This window comes from Microchirus variegatus (genome assembly GCF_963457635.1).
Source record: "Microchirus variegatus genome assembly, chromosome: 1".
NCBI lineage: Eukaryota > Metazoa > Chordata > Actinopteri > Pleuronectiformes > Soleidae > Microchirus > Microchirus variegatus.
This window is the reverse complement of record NC_139802.1, coordinates 1519191-1531981: the sequence shown is the minus strand read 5'-3', so window position 1 is coordinate 1531981 and position 12791 is coordinate 1519191. Positions and strand designations below refer to the sequence as shown.

The 12791-nt window shown below is 41.0% G+C and overlaps 1 protein-coding gene across 1 annotated transcript; it reads right to left on the bottom strand.

The window, feature by feature from the left end:
• Positions 1-4111: 4111 nt before the first annotated feature.
• LOC310931321 (uncharacterized protein) lies at positions 4112-12484 on the bottom strand (the record flags this gene model as incomplete). The annotated part of the gene is made up of 5 exons (XM_083894449.1): positions 4112-4321; positions 5934-6035; positions 7480-7537; positions 8942-9077; positions 12418-12484. The coding sequence occupies 5 exons, from the start codon at positions 12482-12484 to the stop codon at positions 4112-4114; spliced, it is 573 nt and encodes a 190-aa protein (XP_083750575.1).
• Positions 12485-12791: the final 307 nt, after the last annotated feature.

The following is a 12791-nucleotide window of genomic DNA, read 5'->3' as shown; positions in this document are numbered from 1 at the left end:
ACTTGCTTTAGTGGCAGTTCAAGGTCACCCGGTAAATCCCTGCTTGTCTACTTTACTCAGAGTCGAATCAGTCGTTTCCTCCATCCCCCCCCATCTTTTCCTCTCCATCCCGACTCTCTCAATCCCTCTCTTCTGCCTCTATTTTTAACCAGCTTAGCAGCACTGGAGGCAGCAGAGCTTTATTCTCAGCCTTCTCTCTCACTCATTACCTGGCTGCCGGTTCACAAAGACACTTAATCCTGCAACGCCGCGAAATCGCAGCTGCTCGTCAATCACTGCTAGTTTATGAGGAAAGTAAGAAGAGTTTTTCCCTCTTCACGAGTTTGTGCTTTTCCGTCACTCTGCTCTCCACAAAAACAACACAAACACACGTATCGAATTTTCCTGTCTCCAGTTTGAGTGCTGCACTATAACAGACTGTCCATTCCCACCATAGCAATCCAACATTCCTTCAATCAATACACAGTCATTTGAGAGAGAAAGTAACGCCAGCTCAACTCCCAGATCATAGACATCGATCCAATGTTTTTATAAAGACCTTAATGTGCAGAAAGAAGGCATTAGATAATCACACACGTCATCTTTAACTATTTTAAACAACATGCAACACTCAAGATGTCAGGACTTAACTCGGTATAAATATAAACATATAGTAGAGAACAAAAGTCCTTAGTGAGTCACCAGCTCCCAACGACTCTCTCTGCATTTCCCAGGGACATTCTCACACTGCACACAGGAAGTTAAACGTCAAGACAAAGACTGTGGCCAAAAAAAGAATTCTGCACAAGCTAATTCTCCTGCTGCTCAAACGACCCGGTCGTTCAGCAGTTTCGTCTCTGCCCTAGAGCCAACGCTGTATACACAGAGACGCTGCCTGAGCGAGGTCTGGTAGTTTTGCTGGACGGAGTCAACGTTCAGATGAAGGATGCAACGAATTAATACTGTTACATCGTTACAGAGGCAGAACACAAACAACAACAAAAGAAACATCAGACCCTGAAGATAAATATACTCTATAATATGGAGTTGTTTACAGAATTAAAAGGCTACTTAAATAAATAAAAAAAAAAATAAAAAAAAAACATTTCCAGAGATAAATGTGTTATTTGATCATCAGTGGATCTGAGAGACAAGTCTCATTCCCACAACAACAAGGGGAAGTTGGGATTGGGAGGCTTAAACTGCTTATATAAACAATATATATTATAAACAAGTTTTATGAGTAAAAGATCTGGAAAAAAACTGGTCAAATTCAATCCAACTCTCTCATAGAATGTGAATCAAACAAACACAGCAGCATCGTAATTGTGTTCAGTTTAGTCTTCATTTGACCAAGTGGAAAAAAATGGGTGAAACAGTCCTTTAACACTCCACTGTAATTATTCACAAGCTATTACTTCTGTGTTTTGTGAACGCTTGGGGTTCAGAATTTACTACGATCCGTCGCTCCAATTAAACACGACATTAAAGGCGCCATATGTAAGAATGTGGCCAAAAACCGGTACTACACTCAAATCCAAAATACTGAGGTCTTTTAGGTTTAATTTTTTTTTCTCCGCCATTGTAGCGCAGACGTAACTGGCAACCCGTGGTTGCTCGGCAGCTGAGACTCCACTGACTGCAATGATTGGTAGACGGCGGTAGGTGGCGCCATATGCCAAAACACGATTTCAAAACATAAACATGATTTGCAGTCTGCAAAAAAAAATCTTTTAATGCAAATATTTTGTCTGTACTGTTGTTGTTGGTGAGTTCAGTTTGTTATATGAACATTATTCCGGAGTCTCTGTGACATATTAGGAGGATTTTATGATTTATTACATAATGCACCTTTAAACATGAGCTGCTCCAAAGTGACAAAGAACAGTGGTGAGCATGCAGCTGAAGGTGACTCAGAGGGTTACTTCCATAAAGAAGAGATAGAAGAAATATGACGTGCACATTCAGCTACGACTACATACTGGACAAATCAGAGCTACAAAATACAGTAGGTTAGAAATAAACTAATGACACCTTCAAAAAGAAATCACTGTGTATCTGGGTGATGAGATTATAGAGAGGGAACAGAACGCAGAGTCACGTTAGGCTGATATTCAGGCCTCGGCCTCATCTGCAGTAACACACACAGGCTAATCTGCAGCAGGTTCAGTCAGGACACTGCTGCGCCACGTAGCAATTAATATGGATAAGCTGCAAGACACAAGTGGTTTATTTATACACACACACATATATGAGTCAGTGGTGCAACGAGGTGATGCATGTAATCCGTACATCCTGCATCTGTTTGGCGCAGTCTCACCACCGCCGCCGCTGCGAATGAATCACGGCGATCTAAAAAAGGTCTTCCTCTTGTTAGACGTCTCCGTGGGCTGTGATTGGAGGAAGTTGTGGCTTAAGATAGAAAGAGATGACTCAGGCAAATGTAAAAAAAGAAAAACCAGAGTGGAAGCAAGAGAACTGCCGCCTCTGAATCAGCCTCCAGCTGTTTCAGCCTTCCAAATGTGGAGCCCCCACCTGGACATATGTAGGCAGTGCAGATGCAGGGGTCTGCAGTTACTCTGTCCTCATCTGTCATTTTCTGATAACAAAAAAAAACAACAACAATTGACAATATCCAACAATAACCAAATCATTTAAATAGATTATTCAGTACTGTTTTCTGCACTAGTCATCAGATGATGAGAGTGCTGCTGTATTCTCAGTCCACACTGCGACCGTGTGGTGAAACCATGGAGTTACAACAGAGGTGAAACACGTCAGCGTTTACAGTGACACGACAAAAAACTCTACAAATGAATTAACTCTACTAAGGATCACGGTTAAAAACGTTTATTGAATCGACAAACTGTCACGATCACTCTGAATGCTAAAATCAATCATGATAATAATGAACAAACTCAAAAACCTCAAAATCATTCGTTATAAGAGAAAAACAGACACACACCTGCTTGGCACTGACACACATGCAGACATCTGGAAGGTGATGAAGCATCACTGACCTGTTCATGACGGACACATCAGAACACTGACAGTGACTGAGTGACATCAGCTCCAGGAAGACAGATCTAATCCTGAGATGAATTATTACTACAGGTTTTACCGGCTTAATCCAGTTTTATTCTGATCCGTATCAACACAGTGAATAATAAAAGTATTTTTGAAGTAACAGACAACCCGACTCAGTGTTTGAGGGAGGGTTTTAAGGATGGATGCAAGTAAAAAAAACAGAGAGGGACGTTACAGCTGAGAGGCCACGTTGAATAAATCCATAACGATCTTATTGTTGTTGTTTGTTGCTGTGCTGGCCAGATGCAGAAATCACAAAAAAAGTCTAATAAAATACAAACATTAACACATAAATACAGCTTTGACCCAGCAGTTAACTCCCATTCACTGCAGTTTTACAGCTTTGTTGTCGTCAGGCCTCGCCTCGTCCTCGCTTGATGCCTCGATGTGCCCGAGCTAAAAGCTTTAAAAGCTTCTCCACATGCGTCTGCTCTGCGTCTCGCTTCACGCCCTCGACACGAGCAGACGGCTACAAAGAGGTAACGTCAACAACATTGTGCTTTTGCAAACCGACCCATAATGCGTGCGACAGCCGCGCGTTTAATAATGCAGCGCAGTTTAACGTTCGCTCACGCCGACACCGGTTTTATTGCCCTTCGCCGAAAGAATAACATGCTAAAACATTTAAGTAAGGTTTTTAACAAACTGTTTTGTCTCTGATATATTCCCAGTTTAAGAAAAAAATATGTGCTTACAGTGACACTTTGTATCTTGCTGGCTCAATCTGATCAGGATTTTAAAAACGGTCAATGTCACGAAAGGAAACCGACGCGCTTTCAATCTGCTCATAACTCCATCACGGATAAATATTTACGGAAACAAAAATACAAAAACAGAAATCCCCAATCTGCAGTTCATACCTATAGTAAGTATCAAACGTCCACATTCAAATGTTGTCTCTGAGAAATGAGCACTCACTCACTCACTCACTCACTCACTCACTCATTCATTCATTCATTCATTCATATTTACACAGGTCAGTATCCTCTGTGTCTCCTCACACCTCCTCCTCCTCACACCTCCTCCTCCTCACACCTCCTCCTCCTCACACAAACATGGCGGGGGACACGAAGCTGTCCCCGCGGTCGATGTTGAGGCCTCTGTGATCTCGGTCCTGGACGTCGCGGTTCGCGGGCACGTACGGAGGCAGGACCTCGCTGTCCCGAGGGTCGTCCCAGCCAGAGGGGGCGGCAGAGTAATAATGCTCCCTCTCCTCGTCCTCATCGTCACCATCCTCATGGTAGACATCATGGCGCTGAAACAACAACAACAACAACAAAGAAGAAGAAGAAGAAGAAAAGGGTCAGGACATGACATCACTGGTGTACGATGAAAGGTCAAATGTAGGTCAAGCAGAAAAAAAAAGAAAAAAGTCTCCTTGTTTGGAGCAGAGCTCATTTAAAAAGGTCCGGTGTTTAACATTGAATGACAATGAATGATGAGACTGCAGATTTTTCTCCTCCCTTTCCCAAACACACGGATGAACTATGGTGGCCTTCACATACCAGAAAGGATGTAAAAGCACTTTCCACTCCTCCACCATCTTTCTGTAACCTCCTCCTCCTCCTCCTCCTCCATGAATCATCTTTTATGTGGGTTTGTTTCATTCTGCTTCAAAACGCACGTCTGTTTGTGCTACTGTGTTACACGGTGGCACAAGATGGCGGCTCCGTGAAGCCCTTCCCAAAAGCGCATGTACAAGTCTTATATTCTAACAATAACAATATTTATTCTAAAGGGATTAAACGGGGCAGCATTTTCAATTTCAGCAAATAAACTGCTAAAGTAAAACTAAGTAAACTTACTGTTTAGAATTTAAATCTGTGTGTAATTAATTCTGCCATTTCCAATCTTGGCTTGGCGGGCATCATTTTGAGAGAGAGAGAGAGAAAAAAAAGAGCCAATATCCAAGAGGCAATCAGCATCATTCTCTGAAATGTTCTGGCTCTGGTAAAGTGATGTTGATTGTTGCTCCTCGGGCTAATCAGGGTGTTTGTAACAGTGCAACGACGACACAGTGAGACACACCATTCACCAAAGTTTGATGAAAATCCAATCACGACTTTTTTCAGACTTCAGAATCTCTGCCAAATACGGAGAAGAAAAAATGAAGTCTGAAAACAATCAGAGCGAGAAAGTCCACTGATGACGAGACTGAAGCTGAACTTATTCAGTGTTACTTTATTCTGAGCTGTTCTTGTTCCTGTTAGAAAGAAAACATCTGCAGTTTTACCAAGGACACAAGAAAACAAACAGGACCTAAAGAATAAATCAGGTTTAAAGGTTTTGATTATTGAATAAACCGTGAGATTATTGAAGCAACAAAACACAAAACTAGGTCGTAATAAAACTGTAATGAACTTACATGTAATAGATAAATAGTTAAAGGTGCCATATGTAAGAATGTGGCCAAAAACGGTTACTACATTCAAATTCAAAATACAGAGGTCTTTTAGGTTTCGTTTTCTGGCGTAACTGGCAACCCGTGGTTGCTCGGCAGCTGAGACTCTACTGACTGCAATGACTGGTAGACGGCTGTAGGTGGCGCCACATGACAAAACATGATTTCAAAACATAAACATGATTTGCAGTCTGCAAAATATTTTTTTAATGCAAATATTTTGTCTGTACTGTTGTTGTTGGTGAGTTCAGTTTGTTATATGAACATTATTCCTGAGTCTCTGTGACATATTAGGAGGATTTTATGGCCAGTTGATTTAGATTTATTACATAATGCACCTTTAAGTGTCAGATTCTAAAAGTTGAATGGATAACTGTTTGCAAAAATCAGTGCAACTGTATTATAAGTGGACTAAAACAGTAAAACACATAAAACACCATCTTAAGTTTGTTTTTAAATGCATCACCTCTGTGTTCAACATGTGGTCTTGTTCAGAGGACTCAGCAGTGTTCGGCAAAGGCAGAGCTCTGGTGTTGTCGTTGGCTGCAGCATAAGGTAGAGTTCCCTGCTGAGGACACACACACATATATACACACAGTTCATATACATGAGTCAGGAATGACATTAAAGTAGGGCTGGATAATTAATCGAATTTTAATTGTGATTTCGATTTTGTCTTCTCACGATCACAAAAACATTACAATCGAAGAAAAAACGATTAATGTAAATTCCTATGCTAGAAAAACACCTTGAATGCACCCGTGTTACGTGCAGCTGCAGCGAGCGTGTGACGCGTGGATCAATAAATATGAGGAGCGAACGTTTGAAAACATGGCAGAAAGGCAGCCGTTGGTTGAGAAGGAACGTAGGACAATATCAGTTACCCTGGAAACAGCTTCAATTTGACGCACGTCGCGCAAAAGGAAATTGTTTGCAAAGTTTCTCGCAATGTCGCGACACGACCAACTTAAGTTACCCAGGATTCAAGACGCATGTTAAAGGTGAAGTATGTAGTTTATCTAGAGAAAAGGCTGAAATTTACAACAAAGAACTGCTCCTCTGCTCACCCCCTCCCTTCCCTGAGCGCTACGGTGTCCTCAGCTGGTCAAATGTCGTCCTCGTCGTCTTTCTCCGTGTCAGCAGATGAGGTTCGTGAGGCGAGGGAGAGGGCGGAGCTACCGCGGCCGTAGCAGACGAAGCGGAGAGAGTGGAGGCGGGACTTCAGCTACAAGTAAAGAGACGCTTGATTTGTTCTCTCGCGTTTGTCCTTACAGGCTCCGGTAGAAACATGGCGTCTCTCTGCTAACAGTGGCTATGCAACCGCGGCCCGCGACCATGTTATTTTACATGACTTTTTGAAACACTACGAAAATAAAACAAAAACTATTATACAGCGACTAGACAATGCAGGAGCACATAATATGTATAAAAAAGTGGATTTTGGGTTATATAAACCCAGAAATACTACACATTGTCCCTTTAAGACTTTGGACTAGCGTTAAGCCCAATGTATACTCCTACGTAAAGTGCTCTACGTAAGTTACAGAGACCCCTCTCCGTCGCCGGAGAGCCTGAGGGAGTATAGCACTGTTGTTTTTTGGGGGAAAAAAAAAAAAAGAGTATTTTTGTTTTGATTTTGTGTTATTAGTGTTTTTTGCATCTTGTAAATTTTTGCAAGTTGTGCAGCAGTGCAAGTAGATGTAGAAGTATATGTATTTAGAGTTTTTATTGCCATCATTATTTTTATTTACTAGTATTATTATTATTATGTTATTCATTTATTTCTGGCTGTTCTTTTAAGTTATATATAATATATAGATATATATATATATCTATATATATATATATGTATAAGTTGAGTTTTGGTGGTTTAATAAATACTAAAATCAATGAATAATCGTGTATATTAATCGTGACTTCAATATCAATCAAAAATATAATCCTGATTATTATTTTTGCCATAATGGTCCAGCCCTATATTAAAGTGCAGGGATTCGTGGACGGTGACTCACCCCATTATTGATGTTGTTGGTCTTCTTAGGGGGAGGAGGCTTGTACTTGGGTGGACCCCTGAAAAACAAGAACAGATGAAACACAGCGTTCATGTTTGCTGAGTCACTGCACACGTGTTACACAGTGAGTATAGAAAGCACTCAGGACAAAGGGAATAAAAAGAGAATGTCTATTATGAGAATATTTGTAGATGTGACATATATGTATAGATGCCACAAGGGGGAGCCTGCATCTTCCCAGTCGTTCCAAGACCTCATGATTTAGAATAATCTTTTTTAAGAGTCTTATTTTTCACATTAAAATGCATGTTTTTTCCTCGTTAAAATGAGTTAAAAGTGATTTGGAAAACATTATATCGTTGTCCAGATGTTTACAATCAGAGCGACAACATCATGAATCACAATTACGTGCTCTGTTCAGAATATTTGTGACAGGATGTTTTCATACGCTCCATGTCTAACCAACACTTCCTGTCAATTCCTTTCATTTATTTATACGTCTACCCATCCGTCCATAGCACTTCTCATCAAGGACAGTGGGAGCAGTGACCGATCTAGAATATTTGACACGGAGTTGCAAGAGGTCGTTGACGTCCTCATTTGTAAAGCTTTATAAATCTGACCTTATAACATAAGCTTTTAGTGAAATTGTTTGTATTTTATTCTAATCACTGCACTGGGATTTATACACAGAATAAAAACAAAGCATGTGGTGGAGCTGGAATAAAGGCTGGATCCTCCTGACTCTCCATCCTCTGCTTCTGTCCCTCTGTTTGAATCTGAAACCTTCTCATCTTCATCCATCACACTGACATGTTATTATTTCTTATTTCCTCACATGTTGCTCTCAGTGAACCTTGTTCGACTCTGACCTTCCTGGTCTCTCTACCATTCTTTCTTCTTCATTTCTCGTCTTCCTGCTCATTCCTCACTTCCCCCCCCAAAAAAAACTGGATCCACTTCTAAATGTTCCTTTCATTGAGGCTCTGCAAACTGCAGGCGTCAAGATTTGAAAATCTCAGGGTTATTATTAACGGTATGACAGCAGACATGGTTTATCACGCGTCACACAAGCAGTTCTCTTTAGATTTCTTGTTATTTTCTCAGTAATGATGGTTTAATTGTGCAGCCTCATTGCTGTGACATCGATCACATAATCGATCACTGAAGCTTAAGCCTCTGAAACAGCGACCCTCTGGATTCAAACTGCTCTCGTCTTTAATATAATCAAAAACTAATTAAATAGCCAAAATGTGTGTCAAAATACCATTTTAGATTAAATATAGTCCTGACCTACACACATCTTTGTTTCTCACAGCACAGCATCACACAGTATTAATGTAAAGATGTTATTCAAATGAAAATGAGGATAGTTATATAAAAAGTACCATTCCCTCTCATATTGCCGGTTTATCACAGGACCAACAGACAGAACCACCAAAGAAGAAAAACCACGACTCACTCTCCGCTGAGTTTGTTTTTGCGATGTTTCTTGTACATGGCGATGGCCGTTCCAATGATGGCCAACAGCAGGATGACTCCAATGATGGCTCCGATGATGCTGCCTGTGGTCGCGCCCTTCTCTGGAAGACGAGTGTCTGAGGAAGAAGAAGAAGAAGAAGAAGAAGAAGAAGAAGAGAGAGTGTGTCTGTTAGATGAGCGATCACACAGGTGGACATGAATTCAGAGTCATAATTATCTTTGTTCATTTAAAGTTAAACATGTGGTTCTTTTTGCCGCAAAATAAAATGTCAATGAAGCTGTAATTCAGATCATTTAACAACAACAACAGTGCAGCCAAAATATATTTTGCAGACTGCAAATCATGTTTATGTTTTGAAATCATGTTTTGGCATGTGGCGCCACCTACCGCCGTCTACCAATCATTGCTCTCTCAGCTGCCGAGCAACCACGGGTTGCCAGTTACGTCTGAAAACGAAACCTAAAAGACCTCCGTATTTTGAATTTGAATGTAGTAACCGTTTTTGGCCACATTCTTACATGTGGCACCTTTAACATTATGAGGCAATAATTAAAGGACTAGTTTGACAATTTGAATATCTAATGGAAAGTGAGGACATACAGTATGGCGGACAAATGTCTACCGTATCCCCATCTGTAACGCTTAGCAAAGAAACCAACAGCGAGAACTTCCTGGAGCCTTCAACGATTGCCTGGCAACCGCTCAGAACCCGTAACCAGATCACAGAGTGACATCGATCTTCACTGATTATTCTTTAATGAAGGACGATGAAGACGACTGACCAGTGTTTCGGTAAAAACTTAGGAAACGGCAAAGGAAATGAAGCCTGCGTCCGAAACTTCTGTCACTGCAGTGTTTCTTAAAGGAGGACAAATACATCTGTGCTGGAAACTTAATGAAAGGCGGGAAAAAAAAAGGATTCAATTATCTTTTCTCATCCTCCTCATTTGATAATGGTCCTCTGAACACTTGTTTATTTGTACTTCGCTTAGAAGGAAGGAGCCCCGCCCCTAATGTTGGGAACCACTGTACTGTAAGTCTTATGATTAAGTGTGGCCTTGGTGTATAATGAAGAACGATCAGCACGAGGAATAAGTGTGTGTGTGTGTGTGTGTGTGTGTGTGTGTGTGTGTGTGTGTGTGTGCGTGTGTGTGTGTGTGTCCAGGAAGTATATTGATTAGCGTGTGGCGTCGCACGGCTGATTAGGATGAACCAGAGGAATCATGCAGAGGATCCACTAATGAACCATAACCACAATGAACACCAACCAGCAGTCTCTCTACTCTCTCTCTCACACACACACACACACACACACACACGCACACACACACACACCATGTGTTTACTAAAGGTGCAACCCAGCTCATTAGCCCCCCCCCCCCCTCCATATTCCCAGGGGATTATGCTAATGAGGGGGTGGACGAGGGCAGAGAGGATCTGAAGCTCATTTGATGAGAACAAACCCTGGTCCTTGTAATTGGAAGAGTCATGACTGAATGTTGTTAGTCCCCTAATTAGACTTTTCCTCTAACAATAGACTACTTTGAATAACTAAAATACGTCCCATTCTTTTCTTTAGCGCTCATTAATACTCATGTCTTACTGCTGACCTCACACAAGCTGTGGCTCTTTCTCTCTTTTTGTCATTTTGCTCATGTATAAAAACCTGAATTCGCAGGTTTCTCTGTGTCATGGACACAATCGACTTAAAAAAAAAAAAAGCATCATTTATTCATTTATTGGCTGTATTGTTAATGATTGAATTACAGAAACTGAAAGACAAAAACACAGAAAAAAAGAAAATCTTTTAATGAGCAGAACTTAATTATGTTACTGGAATATATTCTGTTGGGTACAAATAACTTTTCCATTGTTTTTTTTGTTTTTTTCCTTTGTGCAAAAACTTATATTCATCTTATCTTGGGAGCAAAACCAACATGTGGTGTCCTCATTGCATCTTAAGTAGTTTTAAGCTTGTGTAGGGACACAAATTACCACAGCAACACAATAAATGTGTTTTATTATTTTATTCTAAAGGATACGACTCAAACTCTTATTCTGTAGTGCATTTGATGACTTTAAGGGGTTTACTTTATTATTGTTAAATAAGATAAGCTCTACTAAAACACCAAGGAACAGAATTCATTTTGAATTAAAGGCTGTATTGTTTTTTATTGATTAATTGTAGCAGCAGCAGTGTTGTTGATGTGGGATTTTGGTGCATTTAACCACTAGTTCCATAATAACCTCTCAGCATAAAGCAAATCAAGTGACCTGAAGGTGAGAGCAACACCTCAGTTCTCTCTTTACAGCCTCTGCAAAATCTGGCCATCGCACAAGACTTCTCATAGCAGGTCATAGAGAGTGCATGTGCTAAACAGTGGACAGATGGCTTCTCCAGCACCAACAACAACAACTACCTACACACATTAAAACCTTAACAACGGGAAAGAGCCGAAAAGAGAATCAGGCAATAAACGCGAAAACACAGATCAGCAGATCAACATCAGCAGAGTTTCAGTGATGGAGAGGTCGCCTTGTGCCATCTGTCTGTATGAAATCAGCTTAAGATAAAGAAAGAAACACGATCCGAAAAACTTCAGGATTTTAATAACCTGCTGATAAAATTCATCAATCGACTATTTTTTTGTTAAGCAAGCTCCCTACTGCAGCTTTGAAGAATGAGCCGATGTCTGTTTTAATCATAATCAACAACAATAATTAAATCTATGGGATTTGCAGCCAAACGGCTTCAAAAACATCTCTAATGAAAGAGATGAGAAAAAAGCAGCTCCGCTGAGGAAAGTCAAGCTGAGCTGCAGGAAATGAGAAGTGACTATTCGTGTCCAACCGGGGGCTTCAGGTTCAAGTGAGGAGTTCAAAAACAACAATAAATAATAATTAGTCAGATTTTTCTGAGGGTCGTCAGGAAGGAAATAATAGAACATTTTACTCTAAGTCATAATGGTTCAGCAGTGGGAGTTTTATTCATTTCCCATATTCACGAAGGTGATTTACATAGAAACAGAGAGAAATAAAAGGCCAGGGAGCCTTCATTAAATCTCATACAATACACAAGCCTTCACATTGGATGTGATGTGATTTACTCCCTGGCATTCAAGTCTTTATTAGATTTCCAGCGGCTGAAAGTGAAATTTGGCATTAAACACGTCACATTAAAACCACACACAAAAATCAACTGCGTGGCGTGTAATGCGACGCAGTTGCCACATGGAGGCGCTGTGCCACTTTAGCACCAAATCCATACGCCGTTTCGTTCTAAACCCGATACCTGCCTCGTCGTCTCAGTGTCTTGTGTTGCTGCTTCCTCATTCCTCTGCCATGTCTGTTTACCATCACACCATCCTCCTCCTCCATTTTTGGTCTCGGGGTTGTTTTAACACACCACAGAGTCCACCCCCCACCCCCCCTCCACCCCCACCCCCTTATCTCACAGGCATCCATTATCAAACCAGTGCCATTTTCACTCAGCAGGTTCAGGTAAAGCTGCTCTTTCTTCATAGATAACTTCTGATAGAGAAGAACAGAGGGGCAGGAAATTGAGGCCAGTGGAGAGGATTTGATGTGTGCCACTTGTGTGTGAATGACTTGAGAACATGGCCTCCGTGTCGACTCTGGATAGCAGCCATGTCTTGTGTTAATGAAATATCCCAGACAGACAGACAGAGAGAGTAAGAGAGAGAAGGATTGTGTCCGTCAATGCGAACACAGCGTCTGCTCGGCCTGTTTAAGTCCCTGCAGCTTGTAGCCAAGGACAAACCACCAGAGAGGTATTTATCCACATACAGCATGGAGAAAACACCCATGC